The sequence below is a fragment of the Miniopterus schreibersii genome (genome assembly GCF_964146895.1).
Source record: "Miniopterus schreibersii genome assembly, chromosome: 15".
In the NCBI taxonomy this organism is placed as follows: domain Eukaryota; kingdom Metazoa; phylum Chordata; class Mammalia; order Chiroptera; family Miniopteridae; genus Miniopterus; species Miniopterus schreibersii.
In genome coordinates, this window is record NC_138115.1 from 23951584 (window position 1) to 23975413 (window position 23830).

At 38.8% G+C, this 23830-nt stretch overlaps 1 protein-coding gene across 1 annotated transcript in view; it reads right to left on the bottom strand.

Annotated features, from left to right (window-relative positions):
* Positions 1-23830, bottom strand: part of LOC308568092 (uncharacterized protein C3orf20) — a 51188-nt gene that overhangs the window by 20396 nt on the left and 6962 nt on the right. The window contains exons 4-7 of the mRNA XM_081160539.1: positions 14805-14940; positions 13549-13833; positions 5729-5878; positions 4828-4948 (exon numbers count right to left, since the gene is read on the bottom strand). Of these exons, the coding sequence (XP_081016665.1) occupies positions 4828-4948; positions 5729-5878; positions 13549-13833; positions 14805-14940 (692 nt within the window). The remainder of the gene's footprint in view (positions 1-4827; positions 4949-5728; positions 5879-13548; positions 13834-14804; positions 14941-23830) is intronic.

Consider the following 23830-nt stretch of genomic DNA (forward strand, 5'->3'; position numbering starts at 1 on the left):
ATTTGACCGTTGAACCCAATCAAAATATTTAAAAACATACTGAGTTTTGACCTTCAGAAACTTCTTTGTTTCCACCCAGAAGATACATACTCCATTGTGGAGTCATCTATAATTCCCTCTTCCTCTTATTTGTCCTTTACAGACCATGCCTGAATGCCACTAAATTCTTTTTATTGAAATAGCTTTTTAAAAATATTGCTACTACCCTTAATCATGTCAGGTCTGGCTAGTAACACCCACCCAGTCTTTCTACTAGCCTATTCATTGATCTTTCCCTCTCCAGCTGACCTTCCACACAGATGCTAGACTAAGCATGCCAGCCCTCAACTTAAAAACTAGCCAACTAGCCAGCTGGTTCTATTTCCAGTATAGTTGAGTCAGCTCCTAAGAGACTTAAAAAACACACCAAAAAACCCCACAACTCCCACAAGAGACAAAACCACCCAAACATATTTCTATATGTTTAAAGGAGCAGACTGATTTTGAAGAGGCAAAACTTAAAGGAAAGGACCAGCATGGGATGAGTTTCTGTTTTATAGCTTTAGCCTAAAGACAAGCCACAGTCATGGCCCAAATTCTACCATTTTTCTGGTTCAAATAATCAAAAACCAGAACCTGGGGCAAGTACAGTCACAAAAAAGTAAGGAAAGATTTCCAGAAGGGACAGAGCGAGAAAATGAGAGCCCCAAATTCAATTAATAAACTGTCCACATCTCTGGCTGATCCATGAACTATGCATGAGCAGGGCAGACTCAAGACAGTTTACAGTGCCTGGCCTGTATGGATGAGCATCGACCCATGAACCAAGAGGTCACTGGTTTGATTCCTGGTCAGAGCACATGCCCAGGTGGCAGGCTTAATCCCTAGTAGGGGGCATGCCGGAAGCAGCTGATCAATGTTGACTCTATCCCATCAATGTTTCTATCTTTCACTCCCTCTCCCTTCCTCTCTCTCTAAAATCAATAAAAACATATATATTTTTAAAAAGACAGTTTACAGCTAGGGAAACAAAAAAAACTGAACTGATATTTGAGCTGCTGTCTCACTGTAGCTGAGACAAAGTTTGTGGTATGAGTCAAGTTCCTTGCCTGTTAAAGCAAAAACATTACCACTCTTCAGAGAAATGCATCAGAATCCAGAGGCTCCACAACATAACATTCACAATGTCAGCAATCTAAAATTACTCAACATGTAAAGAACCACTGAAGTGTGAGCCATTCTCAAGGCAAGAGATAATCAATGGAGGCCAATTCTATCTGATATGACCCAGATGTTGAAATTATCAGACAAAGACTTTAAACCACCTAATTTAATTACAGTCAATGAAGTAAAGGAAAATATACTTGTAATGAATGAAAAACTAGAAAATATCAGAAATAGAAAATACAGGAAAGAACTAAATGGCAATTCTAGAACTGAAAACACTATTTGAAATTTAAAAATTTCATAGGCCCTGGCCAGTGTGGCTCAGTTGGCTGGAGCATCATCCCATGCATCAAAAAGTTGTGGGTTCAATTCCTGGTCAGGGCACACACCTAGGTTGCAGGTTCAGTCCCTGGTTGGGGCTCGAATGGGAGGCAACCAATGAATGATTCTCTCTCACATTGATGTTTCTCTCTCTCTCCTCCCCTCTCTAAAAAAAATAATAATAATAAAAAAAATCATAGAATTAGCATAATAGCAGAATGGAGATGATAGGACAAAGTTAGTGAATTTAGAGATAAATCCATGGAAATTATCAATCTGAAAAGTAAAAAGAAAAAATGTGAACAACAACAACAAAATAACAGAGCCTCAGGGATCTTTGGAACAATATTTAAAGGTCTAAAATACATGTGATTGGAGTCACAGAAGAAAAGGAGGGAGACTGGAGTATAATTTTTTTTCTAATGTAAGATTTCCTGAATATGGTGAAAGACATGAATTTACAGATTCAAGAAGCTAAGTAAATCCCAGACAGAATAAATATTAAGACAACACCTAGACATATCATATCCAAACTTAGAAAATCAAAGAAAATATAAAATCTTGAAAGCAGCTAGAGAAAATGAACAATGATTTGAATAACTACAGACTTCTGATCATAAACTATGGAGGTCAGACACAGTGGAACAACATCTTTAAATGCTAAACAATAACAACAAACAGTCAACCCAGAATCCTAGATCTAGCAAAAATATCCTTTAATAAAGACATTATTTTCACATGAAAGAAAACAGAATTTGTTGCCTGCACATCTACACTTCAAGAAATGCTAAAGGAAGCTCTTTGAGCTGAAAGAAATGATACCAGAAAGAAACTTAGATTTTCAGGAAGGACTGAAGAGCACTGGAAATCCTGTACTGGGTAAAAACAAACTGGCCACTGCAGCCTCCAAGAGAGTATACACACTCCTTAGCCTGACATCCAATACCTCTCACCTTCACACCACAACATATATCTCTTGGCCCTGTTTCTTTCACAAGAGACACTTGTGAACTTTTAACAATACTACACTGAGTCCCAACTTTGGCCCTTTGCAGACACTATTCCCTCTACACCTAATCCTCTTGCTTCCTTCTTCTATCTATGTAAATCATATGCATACAAACTCATAACTCAAGGGACACTTTGTCTTCCAAGCCACTCCTGACTGCTCCAGGCCCTGTTGTGTATTTCTGTATGCAGCTCCAAGGAACAGAGCAAATAATTGGAATACATTGCTAAAACATTTTGGTGATATCAAAGCACCTTCCCCTCCATTATTTCATTTAGCTCTCACAAAAGCAGTTCAAGGTAGGAGAGCAGGTCTGGTGACCCACCTTGTATAGGTGAGACAACCAAAGTCAGAGATGCTGAGTGGTTTTCACAAAGCTGCACAGCCGGAGTCCAGAAAAACTGGCACTAGTACTTCGCTCCTCAGACTCTCATCCCAGTTCTCTATTTAGCCACACTGATACACAACATATGGTGCCTGCTGTAACCAATTTATAATCTTCTTACATTATAAACTTTCATTCAGCTATAAAAAGTTAAATTTTAAGACAATAACTCAATACACTACTAGATTGAAAATCTTGAACCTGGCCAAGTATCAGAAATACTCAGGAAAACTTCAAAATCCAGAACTCATAACAGACCAATTGAATCAGAATCCCTCTGGAAATGTGCCTTGAAATATGCATTTTTAAAGTCCCATATGTGATTCTGATATGCAACCAGCGCTGAAGCCCCTTCATTGCATGACTAATCATCAAATGACTAATCCAGGCTGTGGGCAACGTGAGGAGACAAAGGGGTGTGGGGTGGAGTGCCACAAAGAAGGGAAAGTCTGGCCCTGGCTGGTGTTTCTCAGTGGTTAGAGCATCATCCTGGGGACCAAAGGGTCTCGGGTTCAATTCACAGTCAAGGGCATGTACCTGGGTTGCAGGTTTGATCCCTGGCCCCACTCGGGGCATGTGCAGGAGGCAACCAATTGATGTGTGTCTGTCACATCAAGGTCTCTCTCTTTCTTCCCCCACCTCCTTCCCTCCCTTCCACTCTCTCTAAAAATCAATGGGAAAAATATCCTTGGGTGAGGATTAACCAAAAAAAAAAGGGAAAGTCTGAGGGTTGAACAGAGAATATTTTGGATTGGCAGAAAACGAGGGAGTGCATTTCAGGTTGGTATTGGGGATGGAGGTCAGAAGGTTGAGATGTGTTCAAGAGATGGAATGTTTCTGAGCAGAGATTCACTGATCTAAAGGAATCAGGACCTAAGGATAAGAATGCATTGGCCTATGCAGAGGATAAATAGGAAGGGCAGGAGACAGGAGATTAGGAACAGGATGCCTACCATGCACTCCAAGGGTGCTTCTGTCCATAATCCTTACCTTGGGGTTCTTACTCTTAGGCCACTTTGGGTAGACTCTATGTTCTGTGATCTTTCTCTGAATCCCAACCCTATGAGCTTGTCCCTCTCTCACACCCCTTATTCTTCTCTACCCTGTGTTCTTATTAACCCCACCCAGACTTTTGAATTCCTCAAGGGATGTTGTTCATCTTTATATCCCCTAGATTGGTTATTCTCAACCAGGGGCAATTTTGTCCCCCAGGGGACATTTGGCAACATCTGGTGATATATTTTGGTTGTCACAACTGAAGAAGGATGTACTACTGCATCTAGTAGGATACTGCTAAATATCCTACACAGTTATAACAAAGAATTATCCATGCCCAAGTGTCAGTAGTGCTAAGGATGGGAAACTCAGGTTTAGATAAAGTGACAAGCACACCTAATTGTTTTATTAATAGCTTAAATTTAAGTTATTATTTAATATTAGTAATTCAACATTGAATAATAAATTAACAAATCTTTGATTAATGGCTGTCTGAACAACCCAATGAAAGAAAAAAGGGTTTGCGTCTGTCAGCCTTCTTTGACTCCCATAGTTTTTAATTTCACAGGTAGTAAAATTATAAAAACAAAAACTGGGGAGACCAACATAGAATTGCTAACTTTTCTTACTTCAATGCATAGGCATTAAAAATAAAACTACTAACTATTTAATGGTTACTTTCTAAAAGAAAGGACATTTAAACTATCAAAATTTAATATTAATAATAAAAATAACATAGGAATGATATTACCAAGAAAGCTCAGTATAGCAGCCAACAGTTGCTGTAGGCTGGTGAAAAGCTCACTTTAACCAGCCCTGGACCACTGCCCACCAACTTGAGAACCTCTGAATGAGACTACAAACTTCTGGAGAGCAGGGCTCTTGCCTTACAGGTAGTCCTCTGGCTCTTGATGCTGAGCAGCCCAGGGGAGGCTGCCAAGGCAGCCCCACCTGTGCTGCCAACCCCTACCTTATATTCCAGGGAGAGCAAAGTCTCCGTCTTAGAAGCCCAGCTCCACTTGTGGACTGCATAGCCCTTGTAGTCGCTGGTAGTCCCGCCTTCCTCATCCAAGACCAAGACATATGGGCAGCTAGGAGAGACACATAGGTGAGGCACTGCCACCAGGTCCCTGAAGGAAGCCCTTATTACCACTGGCTATAGGCAGCCAGGGCTCTGAGACTCTGCCCCAGCTGGAGAAAGCATGGTTTCCTGCAGGCAGCCTCACTTCTCTTGCCTAATATGGTTTGAGGCCCCTTCACATCTGTTGATGCTAATGGGAGAATCTGTTGGGAAGGACAGGTCTGAGGGAAATGATGGAGGCTCAGACCAAATCCAAGAGGGACAGAAATGGGATGTATGCTCTGTTGCTCAGAATCCTGAGTATGCAAGATCTTAGGCATCAAAATGGGAACATCTTTAATATGAAAGTGAGTAATTTCTTTCAAGAATAGTTTCTATGAAAGGCCAGGAAAAATCAATTATTGGCTGGCAAAAATATGTACTTTTTAAAAAATACCCCACAGAAGTGGTGCCTGTGACCTCTCCCTTCACACTCTCTTGGTATAAAACATTTCTCTCCACTAAAGAATTGTTCCATGAATCTAGTCAACAATCAGAGTCTTAGTGCTGTGGGGATACAAGTGGAGTAGATCTTGGAGAGTTGCCATTCTCATTGGCTATGACACAGATATAGCAAGTGAGGGCCTCAAAGTACCCATGTTTCTGCAGGCACTGCCTCTCTGCCTTCCTAAACTTCTGGACACTGCCTGGCCTCTCCTTTCCCCAGGGACTTCTACTTGCTACCTAAGTGCTCCCCTTTGTCACCCCTAGAGATACGTCCATGGGGCCATAATTCCTCCAACCCACTCACCAGGCCTTTAGGTTGTAGTGAACGTAGCCCTGGCCTTCAGCATTGAACAGAGCCAGGAAGAAGTTGGGTGTGTCATTAAAGAGGCAGGTGATGGGTCTCCCTCTGCAGCACGTGGGGATCTGACACATGGCAATGTTTCCGGAGGGATAGCTGGCAGAAAAGGTTAAGTAGAACTAACAAAAAACTTTCCAGGCTCTATTCTCAGATGCTCCATGGAAAGAAAGTCTACAAGTCTAAGTGTTAGCTAAGTGGTAACATTCCCAGTTTTCAAAGACCCTCCCTGCACTTTGCATAACAACGAAATGATTTTGGAACTAAATGCCTCTGGTGCTTTCCTATATATTCTTTCTATTCCTTACAACCACCTTGTAGTAAATATTATCATCTCCATCTCGCAGATGAGTAGGGCTTCCCTGCATCTGAGGGGGTTTCTGGGATGTGGGACTTTCATTGCTAAAACCAGGAAAGTCCTGGGCAAACCAGGACTAGTTGAGAAATTCAAGGTGCAAAGAAATAGTCTGCCTCACATAACACCACAAGGAAGTGGTAGAGCCAGTATCTTAACTTTGAGGCCAGTGATATTTCTAATGCTGTCAGGCTGCCTCCCCTTCTGACTAATCTAGGACAGCAGTCAATATATACCTGCTCATTTCCTACCAAGAGGCCCCAAGAAGCATGGGTCCCAACTAAGAGGGACATGGTGTGGTCAGCTACTATCCTGTTTGCAGGAAATTTCAGAATTACCCTGGACAGAAAAACTTCAGTGGTTGGCACTAGGATCGACCCTCTTAATCCTTTCCCACAAACTGATAAAAAATAAATTAATAGAAATTATAAAAAGCAACCAAATAGAAATTCTGAAGCTGAATAGTATAATAAATAAAATGAAAACATTAACTAGATGGGTTTATCAGTAGATTTGCACAGAAGAAAGAATCAGTGAACTTGAAGAGAGATCAACTGAAATTATCCAGGGTGAACCACAGAGAAAAAAAAGAATGACAAAAAATGAAGAGAGACAGAGACCTGTGGGAGAATATCAAGTTGACCAACACATGCATAATAAGATGACCAATAGAAGAAGAAGAGAGGAAGGGGCAGAAAGAATATTTGAATAAATAATGAATGAAAACTCCCCAAATTTTATGAAAGACATCAATCTACACATTCAAGAAACTCAACAAACTCCAACTAGGATAAATTCAAAGATAGCCACACTGAGACACATTATTATCAAACTGCCAATAGACATAGAGAGAATCCTAAAAGCAGCAAGACAAAAGAGAATTGTCATGTACAAGAGATCTTCAATAAGATTAATGTCCAGTTTGTCATCAGAAACCATGGAGGCTAAAAGGCACTAGGATGGAATATTTATAGGCCTGAAAGAAAAAAATCTGCCAACCAAGAATTCTATATTAAGCAAAACTATCTTTCAGAAGTGAAGGAGAAATGAAGACTTTCCAGATAAACAAAGGGTGAGGAAGTTCACTGCTACAAGAAATGTTAAAAGGAGTCCTTCCGGCTGAGATGAAAGGATACTTGGCAGTAACTAAAAGATATGCAAAGAAAAAAAGAACATCAGTAAAGTAAGTATATAAGTAAATCTAAAAGTCAGTATTATAGTATTTTTGGTTTACAATTCCTCTTTCTTTCCTATGTGATTTGAAAAATCAAATGCATAAAATAATAATTGTAAATCTATGTTAATGGCATAAATCTATATAAAGATGTAATTTGTGATAACAACATAAAGAAGGAGGAATAAGCTATATAGAAGCAGAGTTTTGTATACCATTAAGGCTAAGTTAGTATTAATTCAAACTAGTTTGTTGTCATTTGTAATAATCAAGTGTATTAGTTTCTTGGGGCTGCTATAATTAAGTCCCACAAACTGGGTCACTTGAACAGAAGAAATTTCTCTCACAGTTCTGGAAAGTAGCAAGGTGTTGACAGGGCCATGCTTTTGGAGGCTCTGGGGAAGAATCCTTCCTTGCCTCTACCTAGCTTCTAGTGGTTGTCAGGAATCTTTGATATTCCTTGGTTTATAGATGCATCATTATAATCTCTATCTTAGTTATCACATGGCTTTAACTACCCTGTGTGTGACTCTGTTTTACAGTCTTCTTGAATTAGGGCCCACACTAATCCAATATGGCTTCATTTTAACTTATTACATCTCTAAAACCCTATTTCTAAATATGGCCACATTCTGAGGTTTCATGTGAACATATATTTTTGGCAGACACCATTCAAGCCATGATACCAGGGTAACCACTAAGAAAATAACTTAAAACTATGGAGAAAAGAAAATGAGAAAGGAATCAAAATGTCATGCTACAAAAAAATCAAACACAAAAGCAATTACTTTAAATATAAATGGATTAAACTCTCCAAACAAAGGCAGAGATTGTGAGAATGGATTTTTAAAAAGACATAATCTACATATATGCTGTCTACAAGAGGCCCACTTTCGATACAAAGACACAAGTAGGTTAAAAGTGAAATTATCAAGAGGGATATGCAAATAGTAAACAAAAGAAAGCAAAGTTGGCTATATTGATTATCAGATGAAAGAGACTTTAAAAATTCTTTTACAAGAGACAAAGGACATTATGTATTCAGAAAATAGTCATTGTCTCAAGAATACATAACATTTATAGACATATACACCTTACAAGAGAGCCTTAAGATATATAAAGCAAAAATTGATAGAATTAAAAAAATAAATACTATGAGTTGAAGACTTCAGTACCTCACTTTCAATGATGGATAGAACAATTAGAAAATAAATAAAGAAATAGAGGACTTGGTCAATATTATAAACTGACTAAACTTCACAGGCATATACAGACTATTCCACCCAACAACAACAGAATACACATTCTTCTCAAGTTCACATGGATCATTCTCTGGTACAGACAACATGTTAGGCCACAAAACAGGTCTCAATAAATTTTAAAAGATTATAACCTTAGAGAATATATTTCAAAAGAATGAAACTAGAAGTCACTGACAAAAGGAAATTTGGAAAATTCACAAATAGATGGAAATTAAAAAACACAATCAATGGATAAAGAAGAAATCACAAAGTAAATTGAAAAAATTGAGATAAATGAAAACAAAAACACAGCATACCAAAACTTATGGAATAAAGTAAAAGCAATGCTCAGAAATAAATTTTTAGCTATAAATACTGACATTAAAGGAGAAGAAAGATATCAAATCAATAACCCAAACTTCCACCTTAATGAACTATAAAAAGAAAGAGCAAATTAAAGCTAAAACTGGCAAAAAGAGGGAAATAAAGATTAGAGCATAGGAGAAAAAAATAGTGGATAGAAAAACAATAGAGAGAACAAACAAAACAAAAAATTAGTTCTTTGAAAAGATTTTAAAAATTCACAAAACTCTAGCTAAAGTGAGAAAAAAGAAAGACTCAAATTTCTAAAATTATAAATGAAAGTGAACACATTACTAATGAACTTACAAAAATGAAAAATGATCATAAGAGAATTACATGAGCAATTGTACACCTACAAGTTTGGTAACCTAGTTGAAAAGGACAAATACCTAGAAACATGCAAAGGAAAGTTACAGGATACAAGATCAACACACAAAAATCAGCTGTCCCTCATAAATACAAGATGTCTTTCCATTCATTTCAGTCTTCTTTAATTTATTTCAACAATATTTTATAGTTTTCAGTAAACAAGTTTTACACCTTTTTGGTTAAATTTATTTCAAAGTATTCTATCCTTTTTGATGCTATTGTAAATGGCATCATTTCCTTTTGTTCATTGCTTTTCTATTGTACATACAGCATTTCACATCATTTGTTGCTAGTATTCATGGATTAGAAGGGTTAATATTGCTAATGGCATTATTCCCCATAGTGATCTACAGAATCAATGTAAATCCTATCAAAATGTCATCAATCTTTTTCGCAGAAATAGAAAAATTCATATAGAATTGCAAGGGATCCCAAATAACCAAAATAACCTTGGAGAGAGAAAAAAAAGAACAAAGCTGAAGGACTCACATTTCCTGATTTCAATACTTACCACAAAGCCACAATAATCAAAACATAATAACAGACATGAGATCAATGGTATAGAATTGAGAGTAAAAAAATAAACCAATACATCTATGGTCAATTGATTTTCAACAAGGGTCCCAAGACCATTCAAATGGGGAAAAGAACAGTCCCTTCAACAAATAGTTCTGGGACAATTGGTTATCACATGTACAAGTATGAAGTTGGACCCTGATCTCACACCATGCAAAAATATAAAAGTCAACTCAAAAATGTATCAAAAACCTAAATGTAAGAGCTATAACTTTAAAACTTTTAGAAGAAAACATAGGAATAAACAATGGGTTCATAGATATGAAAACTAAACTACAAGAAACAAAAAGATAGAAAAACTGGCTTCACCAAAATTTAAAAATTTGCACACCAAAGGATGCTATCAAGAACGTGAAAAGACACCCCACAGAACAGGAAAAATATATGCAAAGCATATACCTGATAAGATTCTAATATCCACAATATATAAAGAACTCTTACAAGAAAAAGACAATTAACAAATGAGCAGAGGATTTGAATACATATTTCTAAAAATATATATATACAAAGAAGGCCCATGACATGCTTGAAATCATTAGTTATGAAGGAAATGCAAGTCAAAACCATAATGAGATATCAGTTCACACCCACAAGAATGTCTGGAATTTAAAAACTGAAAAATATCAAGTATAGTCAAGGATATAAAGAAATTAGAACCCTCACACATTGCTGGTAGAAATGTAAAATGGTGCAGCCACCATGAAAAACATTTTGGAGGCTTCTCAATAAATTAAACATAGAATTACCATATGACTCAGTAATTCTACTGTTAGATATAGACCTAAAAGAATTGAAAACAGGTGTGCAAATAAAAACTTCTACAAGAATTGTTCATAGCAGCATTAGCCACAATAGCCAAATGGTGGAAACAACCTAATGTCCATAAATGAAAGAATGAATTTTTTAAAAGTGGTGTTATCCATATAATAAAATATTATCTAGCAACCAAAAGGAAGGAAATTCTGACGAATACTACAGCATGTACAAACCTTGAAAACATTGATAAGTGAAAAAAGTCAGACACAAAAGGCCACATATTGCAGGATTCCATTTATATGAGATGTCCACAATAGGCAAACACACAGAAAGCAAATTGGTGATGCCAAGGCTGGAGGTGGGGGAAAAAGTGGAGTGAATACTTAATAGATGTTTTCTTTTGGGGGTGGCAAAAAGGTTTCAGAACTTGATAGAGGTAGTGGTTGCACAATATTGTAAATGTATGAAATGCCACTGAATTATACATATTAAAAGAATCAATTTTATGTTATGTGAATTTCACCCCACTTTAAAAAAAAAAAATGAATGAAGTACTGGTGCATACTACAGTTGACCCTTGAACAATGTGGGGGTTAGGGGTGCCAAATACCTGTGCAGTGGAAAAATTCGTGTATAACTTAAGTTGGCCCTCCATATTCAACTATTTCCAACCTCTAGTTGACCCCTTGAACAACACAAGTTTGAGCTGCAAGGATCAACTGAACTTTGCACATCAATTTAGCTTCAGACTACTAAACTGAGCAGGGCCAATTGAACTGAATGAGTCAATTGAAAAAAAATCCACCTGTAAGTGGACCCCCACCGTTAAAACCTGCCATGTTCAAGGGTCAACTGTACAATGTGGAAGAACCTTGAAAACATTATGCTAAGTGAAAGAAGCCAGATACAAAAGGCCATATATTGTATGATTTTACTTATATGAAATATCTGGAGTTGGCAAGTACATAGAGGTGAAAAGCAGATTAGCAGTGGTCAGGAAGGGAAGGGGAAGGAAAATGGGAGTCACTGTTTAATAAGTATGGGGTTTCCTTTTGGGATGATGAAAAAGTCTGGAACTAAATGATGGTGATGATTGTATAATATTGTGAATGCACTTGATACCATTAAATTATACACTTCACTATAAATTTTATGGTATGTGCATTTTGCCATATGGTTCTGAGTGCTCAACACATCCCTAAAGGAACAGTGCTGAGCACAGTACTGAACATAGAATGATTAAGGTTTATATCTTTATATCAATGTGATGAGTTTTATACTTCATATGAAAAAGGGCTTTAAGGGAAATTTGGTGGGAAATTAGCGATTGAGGGAAGAGATTCAGGGAGTTGCTGACAACCCAAGTGAAATGAATACTAGGATGGTTCTGGGGTCTGCCCATCCGGACTTGGAGCTTTTTGGCATCCCAAGAGCAGATATATCATTTCTACCTGAGAGCTTTGCCCAGTATCTCTGTGACAACAGAATCAATTGCTAAGCCTACTGTTCTGTGGAAGCCGTGAGGCAAGGGGAGTGTTTTCCAAACATTTGCTTTACTCAAGAGGGATCCAACAGCTGCGTCATGTGTTTTAACAATTTGAACACAGTAACACAGAATTTCTCCTTCAAGATCACTGAGTCCAACTTCCTCATCCTAAAATAGAGGGAAGGGAGGCCCAGAGAGATAAAGTGACTTGTGTGCAGTAGTCACCAAGAAGAACTAAGCCCCAAACCCAGGCCTCTTGGGACTCCCAAAGAGGAAACGCATTAATTGCCAGGATATGCTCATTGTTGGGGTATGAGTCAAGCATGCCAGTAGCAATGGCCTGCAGGTTTTGGGTGGTACCACCCAGGCTGGGCTTGGGACTGAGACTCTGAGATAGGTGAGAGAACATGGATTTCAGCAGGCTGGTGTTGGGCCCTGATTGTAAACTAGTCCACCCTCTCTTGTCCCACCAGTAGCAACCTAATTCATAGCCACAGCTTCATGAGGAGCTTAAGGGGATGATCCTATTCAATGCAGTGTAGAGTCAAAAAAAAAAAAAAAAAAAGTGGGGAGAGGGCAGCCCCATGACCCACAAGTAGTAGCAGCTACCCTGGAAGGAGTTTGCTGTGTTCAATATCACAGGGCACATTAGAAGCAGGGACGAAAAGAGTGTGATGAACAGACTCATTTAAGCTCAGAGAAACAATAGGATTCCTTTGACAGGACACTTAAATTCTGAATTTCCAGTTCAGTGGAGAGGAGGCCAAATGAATTGAGGGGGGTGTTGCCAAGCAGGCCTGTCTGGGCAGCCTGTTTGACAGCTCAGAGAGCAGCCCTATTCTCCAAAGGTAGGGGACACTGAATGCCCAGTGGTTTTATCACTCCCCTTCCATCCTCTCTATCCTGCTCTCCACTGGAGAAAATAATCCTAAAAGGCATAAAAATGGTGCCAGAGATAGGGCCCTAAGGAGAGATGAGGCAGCCCTGAATCTAGGCCAGGCTCTGCCATCAAATTCCTTTTGTGATATTGAGTGAGTCATACTACCCAGTCCTACAATGAAGGGACAAGAATGAATAATGGCTTAGTGTCTCCCCTCTTTGACATCTCATCCAACTCAGACTACAAACCTGGAATAAATGTTTTGCCCTCTCTGACCTCAGCCTTGCTGCCAAATGGGTTGGGCATCTGTGGTCTGGTCCAGCTTTAGCACATGCTAGGGAGTGGGTGACAGGACCCCTGCCAGGAACACAGGGGTCCAAGGTGACTTCCTGATCCACTGTTTCCCACCTGGACGTTCTCCAACGGGCATCCTCTCTGACCTGGAAAAACTCTTAAGACCCTAGAGGACCTGTCCTGGATTGACTGAAAAACCAAAGTAAATACTCAGACCTAGAAGTTCTCTGGGGCTGAGTTGCCGGGGACAAGGGGCAGCCCAAATAAAAGGATACTAAACGAAGGAAGACCCATCATAGAAGGTATAGTGCAACTTGATGGTCTTCTTGCCTCCCCTCCACTCCTGAGAGTGCCGACCGAAGTGAGAATGGGAGATGGAAGGCTGGTAAGAGGCGGGAATGGAAGTCTGAGCACCTGGAGGGTGAGAGTGCTGGGAGCTCAGGGTCTGAGCGTCCCCTTTCAGGGTCAACACTGAATGAGAGGCCATCTTTGCCTTGTAGTTGCGTAAGATCATGGGGTAGAAGATATTCCTCCCTCTCCACGAGGTCCTTTCGGCTTCTCTGCAGGGAAGGAGACCAACATATCTTCTAGCCACTTGATTCTTACTCACCAGGTAGGCTCTCCACAGCCCCTCCCAGCTCCTAAAACTCCCATCCCATTTCCCTCTCTCAAAAATATCCATTCCCACCTCCTACCCCTCATCCTTAAAGTTAGTACTTTTAGGAAGAACTGGGAAGAGACCAGTACAGCTCTGAAACCAGTCATGTCCATCTTTATCACTAGGCGAGGACCCATGGAGTGGAACTGTGTGCCGAAGGGGAACCTGGGGGAGCTGGAGACTCACCCTCCAGTCCTGAGGTTATAGGGAAAGAGAGTTTCCTTCCAGAATGTCATAGTAAGGAGCAAAACTGAGTGGCTTCCTTTAATCTATGTTCTATAGCCTAGGGAGCCTAAGACATATATGGCTTAGATGTGACTAAGTTAAAAAGTCCTTTATGGCCCATCATCTGGGCCTTGAGAGAAATGTAGACTTAACTTGCTAGGACTTGTTGGACCCATAATATCATAAATATCATTAACCATCCATTCAATGTTTGCTGTTTAAGAGGTGTTTCTTTTTTTTTTTTTTTTTGGCAGGAGAATTCTGACAAATTATGTTAAGGAAGAGACATTCAGGGCACAAACGCTGTATACTGTAAGAAGTCCCATAAAGGGGTATCACTGGTGAGGAGGCAAAGATCAATGCCTTGAGGTCAGGTCCATCAAGCTGTGGTACCTCAAACAATGCCTCAATTTCCTTACCTACAAAATGGGCATAAATCCCATCTTCCTCATAGGCTGTATAAGGACTGAAAAGGATTGTGAGGAAGGACTAGGGACAACCTATCACCCTGTCACTGTTGTTAGGGGCACTGGTTAGCTGACACTTCCTGGTACTCAAACACTTTTGTGACTTCCCCTTTATGTATACACAGGTGACTGGCAGCCATGCCCTCCTCTCCCATCCACCTCCAACTTTTGAGGTGCTCACATATGGCGACACATCTCCTGCAGCTTCCCCCGGACCTCAGGGCAGGGGTCGCTGAACTCCACATTGTCAGAGACAGAAGTTCCAGGTCCTCGTTGAGGGGATGACACAGTTATCTCTTCTAAATTTTTTGATTTGCCTGTAGTTGGAGATAAAGAGGTTAGGGACAGAGTTTTAGAAAATGGTTTCTCCTGGGGGAGAGGGTCTGGTGAGGAGAAGGAGAGTCGTATCCCTGAGTTAAAATAATCGGGAGAATCATTTACACTTCCTGGGGACAGGACTTCCTGTTTTATAAGGTCACTTATAAAACAGACATCACTCTATGAGTCAACTCAGAGTGTCAGGAGCAGACTTGTACAGAGTGATGAATCCAGCTATGTTTCCCCAAGGGCAGCCTGGTTCTTGGTGGGGAGGGCATAGACATGCCTGCTGTGGATGCCGAAGTGATTACCTTCTGATATTTCTGATTAAATAAAAAAGTTTCAATTCCGTCTCAACTGGCTTCAACACATCTCTGATGTTGGCTAATCTCAGGCCTTCTGCAGAGGGCAGTGTGGCTCCATTGAGAATTGGACTGCAATTATTTTTATATTGTGGTAATATACACATAACAAAAATTTGCTATCTTAACCATTTTTAAGTGTACAGTTCAGCGGTATTAAATACATTCACACTGTTGTACAACCATTACCACTATCCAGCTCTATAACTCTTTTCATTTTGTAAAATTAAAACTTTGTACCCATTAGGCAGTAACTACCATTCCCCTCCCCCAGACTCTGGAAACCACCATCCTACTGTCTGTCTCTATGATTTTGACTACTCTATGTACCTTATATAAGTGGAATCATACAGTATTTGTCTTCGTGTGACTGCCATATTTCAGGGAGCATAAAGTGCTCAAGGTTCATTCATGTTATAGTATGTGTCAGAATATCCTTCCTTTTAAAGACTGAGTAATATTTCATTGGTAGTGTAGATTACATTTTCTTTATCCATTCATTTATTGATGGACACTTGGGTTGCCTCCATATTTAGCTATTGTGAATAATGCTGCTATAAACACGGGTGTACAAATATCACTTGGAGACCCTGCTTTTAATTCTTTTGACATATACTCAAAAGTGGAATTGCTGGATCTTATGGTAATTCCATTTTTAATTTTTTGAGGAATTGCCCCACAGTTTTCCGCAGCAGCTGTACCATTTTACATCCCCATCAACAGTGCACAAGGGTTTCAATATCCTCTCCAACTCTTTTTGTTTGTTTTTGTGATAGTAAATGAGGTAGTCCCTTATTGTAGTTTTGATATGTATTTCCCTAATGATTAGTGATGTTGAACATCTTTCATGTGCTTATTAGCCATTTGCATATCTTCTTTGGAGAAATATCTATTTAAGTCCTTTGCCTATTTTAATTCAGTTTGGTTTTTTGTTGTTGAGTTTTAGAAGTTCTCTATATATTCTGGATATCAATCCTTATCAGATATATTGATTTACAAATATCTTCTCCCGTTCTGTGGACTGCCTTTTTACTCCGTGGATAGTGTCTTTCGATGCAAAAAGTTAAAAAATTTCCATGAAGTCCAATTGGTCTGTTTTTTCTTGTGTTGCCTGTGCCTGTAGTGTCGCATCCATGAAATCATTGTCAAATCCAATGTCATAAAGCTTTTCTACAATGTCTTCTTCTAAGAGTTTTATTGTTTTGGTTTTCACATTTAGGTCCTTGATCCATTTCAAGTTAATTTTTGTATATGGTTAAGTGTCCAACTTCATTCCTTCGCAGGTGGTTGTCCAGTTTTCCAGCACCATTTGTTGAAAAGACTGTACTTTCTCCATTGAATGGTCTTGGCACCCTTGTCAAAAATCATTTGATCATATATGCAAAAGTTTACTTCTGAGCTCTCTATTCTATTCCTTTGGTTTATATATCTGTGTTTATACTAATACCACACAGTTTAGGTTGCTGTTGTTTTGTAGTAAGTTTTGAAATCTGAAACTGTGAGTCCCCCAGTTTTGTTCTTTTTTTCAAGGTTGTTTTGGCTATTCAGGGGTCCCTTGAGATTCAATATGAATTTTAGGATGGGTTTTTCTATTTTTGCAAAAAACACAATTGGGGTTTGAATAGGGATTGCATTAAATCTGTAGATCGTTCTGGGTGGTACTGGCATTTTAACAATATTAAGTCTTCCATTCCATGAACACAGAATGTGTTTCCATTAAGCTATGTCTCTTAATTTCTTTCAGCAACATTTTATAGTTTGCATTGTACAAGTCTTTCACCTTGGTTAAATCCTAGTATTTAATTCTTTTTGCTGCTGTTGTAAATGAAACTGTTTTTTTAATTTCCTCTTCAGATTGTTTATTATTAATATATGAAAATGCAACTGATTTCTGTGTTGACTTTATCCTGTTACTTTGCTGAATTCATTTATTAGTTCTAACAGGTTTTTGGTGGACTCTCTAGGGTTTTGACATATAAGATCATATGTGCAGACAGAGATAATTTTATTTCTTCCTTTCCAACATGGGTGCCTTTTATTCTCTTTCTTGTCTAATTGCTATAGCTAGAATTTCCAGTACTCTGTTGAATAGAGGTGGTGAAAACATGCATCCTTGTCTTGTTCCTAGTCTTTTACCAATTAAGTATAATATTTGTTGTCAGTCATATATTGCTTTTATTATCTGAAGGTAATTTCCTTTTACTCCTAGTTTATTGAGTGCTGTTGTTTTTTAATCATGAAAGGGTGTTGAATTTTGTCAAATGACTTTTCTGCATCAATTGAGATGATAATGTGGCCTCCCCCTCAATTCATTCTGTTAATGTGGTGTATTACATTGACTTTTTTGGTAAGTTGAGCCCTCCTCGGTGTCATGGTGTATAATCCTTTTAATATACTGAATTTAATAAACTGAATTCTTTTTGCTAGTATTTTGCTGAGGAGTTGTGCATCAATGTTCATGAGGGATATTGGTCTGCAGTTGTTGTTTTCTTGTAGTGTCTTTGGTTCTGGTATCTGGTAATGATGGCCTCATAGAATAAGTTGGGAAGTGTTCCCCCTTCAAATTTTTAGAAAAGTTAGAAAATGATTGGCATTAGTTTTTCTTTAAATGTCTGGACCACTGAAGCCATCAGGTCTAGGGCTTTTCTTTGTTGGGAGTTTTTATTATTATTATTACTGATTCAATCTCCATACTATTTATAAGTCTATTTATCCATGATTTAGTCTTGGTAGGTTTCATGTTTCTAGAAATCTTTCCATTTTATGTAGGTCATCCAATTTATTGGTGTCCAATGGTTTATAGTATTCTTTTGTAATCTTTTTTTATTTCTATAGAAGTAGTGTCCCACTTTCAATTTATTTTAGTAAATTTATTTATTGAGTCTTCTCTCCTTTTTCTTAGTTGATCTAGCTAAAGGTTTGTCAAATGTGATGTTTTCAAATAATCATCTTTTAGTTTCATTGACTTTCTCTATTCTCTATTCCATTTATCTCTGCTCTAATATTTATTATTTCCTTCCTTTTATAGCTTTGCGCTTAGTTTCTTCTTTTTCTAGTTCCTTAAGTTATAAAGTTAGATGTTTGAGATCTTTCTTGTCTTTTTTTTTTTTTTTAATCCTCACCCAAGGATATGTTTTTATTGATTTTGGAGAGAGAGGAAGGGAGAGAGAGACAGACAGACAGACATTGGTGCGAGAGAGAAACATCGATCAGCTGCCTCCTGTATGCACCCCAACCGGGGATCAAATCCTCAACCTAGGTGTGTGCCCTGAATGGGAATTGAACCTACAACCTTTTGGTATACAGGACGATGCTCCAACTGACTGAGCCACCCAGCCAGGGCCTTTCTTGTCTTTTAATGTAAGCATTTATAACTATAAATTTCCCCCTTGATATCACTTCTGCTGCATCCCTTAAGTTTTGGTATGTTGGGTGTTCATTTTCATTCATATCTAAGTATTTTCTAATTTCTTTTGTCATATCTTCTTTAATCTGTTGGTTATTTAAGAATGTTATTTAACATCCACAATTTTGTGAATTTTCCAGTTTTTCTTCTGTTATTGATTTCTAATTTCATCCATTGTGATTGGAGAAGATACTTCGTATGATATCTATCTTTTTAATCTATTGAGATTTAATCTGTGGCCTAACATATGGCCTATTCTGGAAAATGTCCCATATGCACTTGAGAAGAACGTGTTTTCTATTTTTGTTGTGTTCTGTATATGTCTGTTAGAACTAGTTGGTTTGTTGTGTTATTTAAGACCTCTGTTCTTACTTATTTTCTGTCTGGTTGTTTTTTCCATTACTGTGAATGGGGTATTGAAGTTTCCAATTATTATTGTAGAACTGTCCATTTCTGTCTTTAATCTGTCAGTTTTTGTTTCAAATATTTTGATGGTCTGCCATTAAGTACACAAATGTTTGTAATTGTCATATTTTCTTGCTGTATTGAACCTTTTATTAATATATAGTGTCATTCTTTGTCCCTTGTAACCTTTTTTTTTTTTTACTTAAAGTCCATTTTGTCTGTTCTCTTTTGGTGAATATTTTCATAAAATATTTTTTCCCATCATTTCACTTTTGTCTTTGGATCTCAAGGAAGTCTCTTATAAACAGCATAAAGTTGGATTGTGTGTTCATATCCATTCTGCCAATCTCTGTCTTTTGATTGGAGATTTTTTAAAACATATCTTTATTGATTTCAGAGAGAGGAAAGGAGGGGGAGAGAAAGAGATAGAAACATCAATGATGAGAGAGTCATTGATCGGCTGCCTCCTGCACGTCCCTGACTGGGGATTGAGCCCACAACCCGGGCATGTGCCCTGATCGCGAATCAAACCCCAATCTCCTGGATCCTAGGTTGAACTCAACCGCTGAGCCACGCCCAGCTGGGCTTGATTGGAGGTTTTAATTTATTTACATTAATTACTGATGAGGGACTTACTTCTATCATTGTGCTTTTTGTTTTCTATATGCCTTATAGTTTTTTGTCCCTCATATACTGCATTACTGTCTTTTTTGTATTTAGTTGATATTTAAACATTTTGAAATGATTTAATTCCTTTCTCATTTCCATTTTTGTATATTCTGTAGCTGTTTTCTTTGTGTTTACCATGGTGATTATATTGAACGTTCTAAAGCTATAACACTCTAATTTGAATTTTTAAAATTGATCTTAGAAAGGGAAAGGGGGGGGAGAGAGAGAGGCAGGAGAGAGAAACATCAATTGGTTGCTTCCGGCATGTGCCCTGACTAGAGATTGAACCCAAAACCTGGGTATGTTCCCTTACCGGGAATCAAACCTGCCCCATTTTGGTGCATGGGACAACATTCCAACCAACTGAGTCACACCAGCCAGGGCTCTAATTTGAATTTTTATCATCTTAATTTCAAGAACATACAAAAACTCTCCTCCTTTACAGCTTTGTCTCCACTCCTTTCAGTTGTTGATGTCACAAAATTACATCTTTATAAACTATGTGCTCCAAAACATAAAGTAGGAATTCTCTTAAATGCATTAGTCTTTTAAATTATGTAGAAAACAAGATTTGGAGTTACAAACCAAAGTTATAGTAATAGCTTTTACACTAACAATATTTTTTTAAATGTATGTCTTTTAAAGCATGTAGAAAAAATGCAGTTACAAACCATTGTTATAATACTGCTGGCTTTTATAATTTCCCAAGCTTTTACTTTTTAAAAAAATTTATTTTATTGTTGAGAGTATTATAGATGTCCCCCACTTCCCCCATTTGCCCAAGCTTTTACTTTTATTGAGATCTTTATTTCTCCACATGGCTTCAAAGTACTGTCTAGTGTACTTTCATTTCATCTTGCAGAATTCCCTGAGCATTTCCTGCAGGGTTGTCTAGTGATCACAAACTCCCTCAGGTTTTGTTTATCTGGGAATGCTTTAATATCTCACTTACTTTTGAAGGACAGTTTTTCTGGTTATAAAATTCTTGATTGACTTTTTCTTTTTTCTTTTAGTGCTTTGAATATACTGGCCCAGATTCTGTGGCCTCCAAAGTTTCTGATGAGAAATATGTTGATAATCTTATTGAGGATTACTTGTATGTAATGATTTGCTCTTCTCTTGCTGCTTTCAAGATTCTCTGTCTTTGTCTTTTGAAAGTTTGATTAAAATGTGTCTTAATGTGGGTCTCTTTGAGTTCCTCTTACATGGAATCTGTTGAGCTTCTTTGGTGTTTATATTCAAGACTTTCATCAAATTTGGGGATTTTTCAGCCATTATTTCTTCAAATATTTTCTCTGTCTCTGCTTCACTCTCTCTTCTCCTTCTGGAACTCCCACATTACATATGGTGTTCGACTTGATGGTGTCCCATGGGTCTCAGGCTCTATTAATTTCTTTTCAATCTTTTCTTTCTGTTTTTCAGATTCAATAATTTCCATTACCCTACCTTTGAGTTTGCTGATTCTTTCTTCTGCCTGCTCAAATCTGTGGATGATAATGTCTTGTGTTTGTTCTCCTTATTTTTACAGTTATCTTCTGTGTGTGACAAGTGTTAGGTGGTCTGAGGATATGATGGCATGAAATTGTGGAGATGATCTTCCATGACTAAGTTCCAGAGGCATCTATTCAGGTCCTGCCTGCTTCTGAGTTTCTGCTGCCCACCCAGCTGGAGCCACATGCTCTCCCTGGATATATGCAGGCTCAACTTCACCTTTGTCTCCAGAATAAAACCTGGCTTCATGTCAGGGGCATTTATCAGGCTCCAATTGAGCTCTGAGGGCCTCAGGAATTTTCCTGTCAGCCAAGCCTTGGGGTTTCTGGCTAGTGCTTGAGTACCATTTCTGGTATCCACCACCCTGAGTGGTTCCTGGTCCCATCCCCAACTCCTCCTGCCACCAGAGACTTGACCCTGAGGACCAATTACCAGCTGGCTGACTCCTGGAACATATGCTGGCCTGAGCATCCATGCCTGGCCTATACCTGGTTGTCTTGGGTTCTCAAGGGTGACAGCTTCTTGCTTCCATAAGAAACCACTGTTGACAGACTTCTCTCAGTTCTCTTCTTGTAAAGTTGGGCTACTTTCCAGAAAGAGATATTGTCCTCTGGGAGTAGGCCCAACTCCTGGAGCCTGTCTGCTCCAAGTCTGCCTGGCCCTACAACTGCAAAGAGGGCCAACTGGTGAGGTGTGATAGCACATGAGCATGGAACAGATAGGGGATGTCCCAAACCTAAAATGACTTAAAACCAGAATTACTCTACAATATATTATCCAAACTAGGAAAGTTTTTACAGTGAAAGTAGGCATAATAGTTATGCCAGGACAATAAGCATAAACTGGGACATTCCTGGGCAAGACAGGATGCATGATTACTTAAAAACAATTGGGGGTGAGGGGGAGACTCAAAGAGATTAACCAAAGAACTCATATGCATAACCAATGGGCACAGACAATAACATGGTGAAGGCCTGGGGTGGGGCAGGGGCTTGGAGGAGGGGGGGGAAAGAGAGGGAAATTGGGGGACATCTGTAATACTGTCAACCATAAAATAAAATAAAATTTAAAAAATATTAGGGAAGGTTCCATTCTAGCATGCGTGTGTGAGAATAATTCCAAAACATTATCAAGAATCTGTAAGAAATGCAGTATCATTTAACATAAATCCTAGTGAGAATGATAAAACATCAAGACAAATTGCACCTTGGTAGGGTAGCAGAGGGAAACAACCATATACACAAAGAGACCAACACACATAATTAACTTTTGCTTAGGAACATTACTCAAGGCATTACACTTGAGCTCATTAGGAAGAAAAATCATGAAATCACTGTCTTGAGGATACTCTGTTTTTCCTTAAAGTGACTGTCAATTTAGGTCCAGCTCAGGAGGGGATGTGATAAAAACAGGTGTATGTAAAGCGGGATGCTAAAAGTGATGTTGTGGGCTATTAAACCACAGTGAGAGAAAACGCATCAACAGAGGTAAAGGAACCAGGGAAATGAGAGGGGATAGCTGAATCTACTCTGTGCAGTGAAGCTGAGGATATCAGCTCCATTAGGAAAGGTATTCTTTGTCTTGAGTTCACATGTGTACCCCTGGCATTTAGAACAGTAACTGACAACTAGCAATAGTTTAAATAAACATTTGTTCACTAAATGAAAGGATATAGGATCAGCTTGATATGGAGAGTGAGGCCTGGAGGAAGGCAAATCACACAGGCAGCCAGGGGCAGGGGCAGGAATAAAATCCAAACTTCTCAACTTCCAGCCTTACCTCCAGTGTCTGTGGGAATCAATTGGACAGTATTTGAGCATTCCTACCTTATGTCGACCCTCCCACCACCTCTTTTGAATGTAGTCCTCCCCTACCTACCCCATTCCACCACTCTTCCATCAAAGCCCAGGGAGTAGGGGGAGGCCTGGAAGTTCCTTGAGGCCTCACCCTGCCTTCTCCAGCCTCAACTCATTTCTCCTATGAGCTTCTGGCTGCACAGTCGTTGCTATACTGTTTGGTCTCATCAGCCACCCATTCTTTCCCTTAAGCCTTTCCTTCTGTTGTAAGTCTTCCTCAATAGACTAGGAGTCCTCTCTATGTCTTCTTTGTTTTCTGCCCACAAGAACTGGCCCAGTTTAAGACACACTGTTAGGTTTTGTATCCTAACACCTCTCTTCAGATACTGGTTCCCCCACTTGCTTTGTGAATAGGAGCAACACAGATCTCTTTGATCAGAGGGGATCAGGTTGGGCTACTGAGGGCATGGAAAATGTGGGTTTGAGAGAAGTACTGTCCCTGGTGAGGAGAACCACATCACCAGGAATGGAGGGCATGTAAACATTCAAATGGTAAGACTGTACTTTGGAGTAACTAGGTTGAGATGTGTTGACTTTATGGGAAAGAATGTGTCAACAGCTTCTGTCAACAGCCAGGGAAGCTGTAAATCCTTCCTATCAGAAAACCAAATCAAACTATGCTATTGACCTAAACAGGGAATCTTCTATCTGCCCCCTACCACTCCTATCTCTACAGATGGGCTAAGAGGTCTTGCTGGGA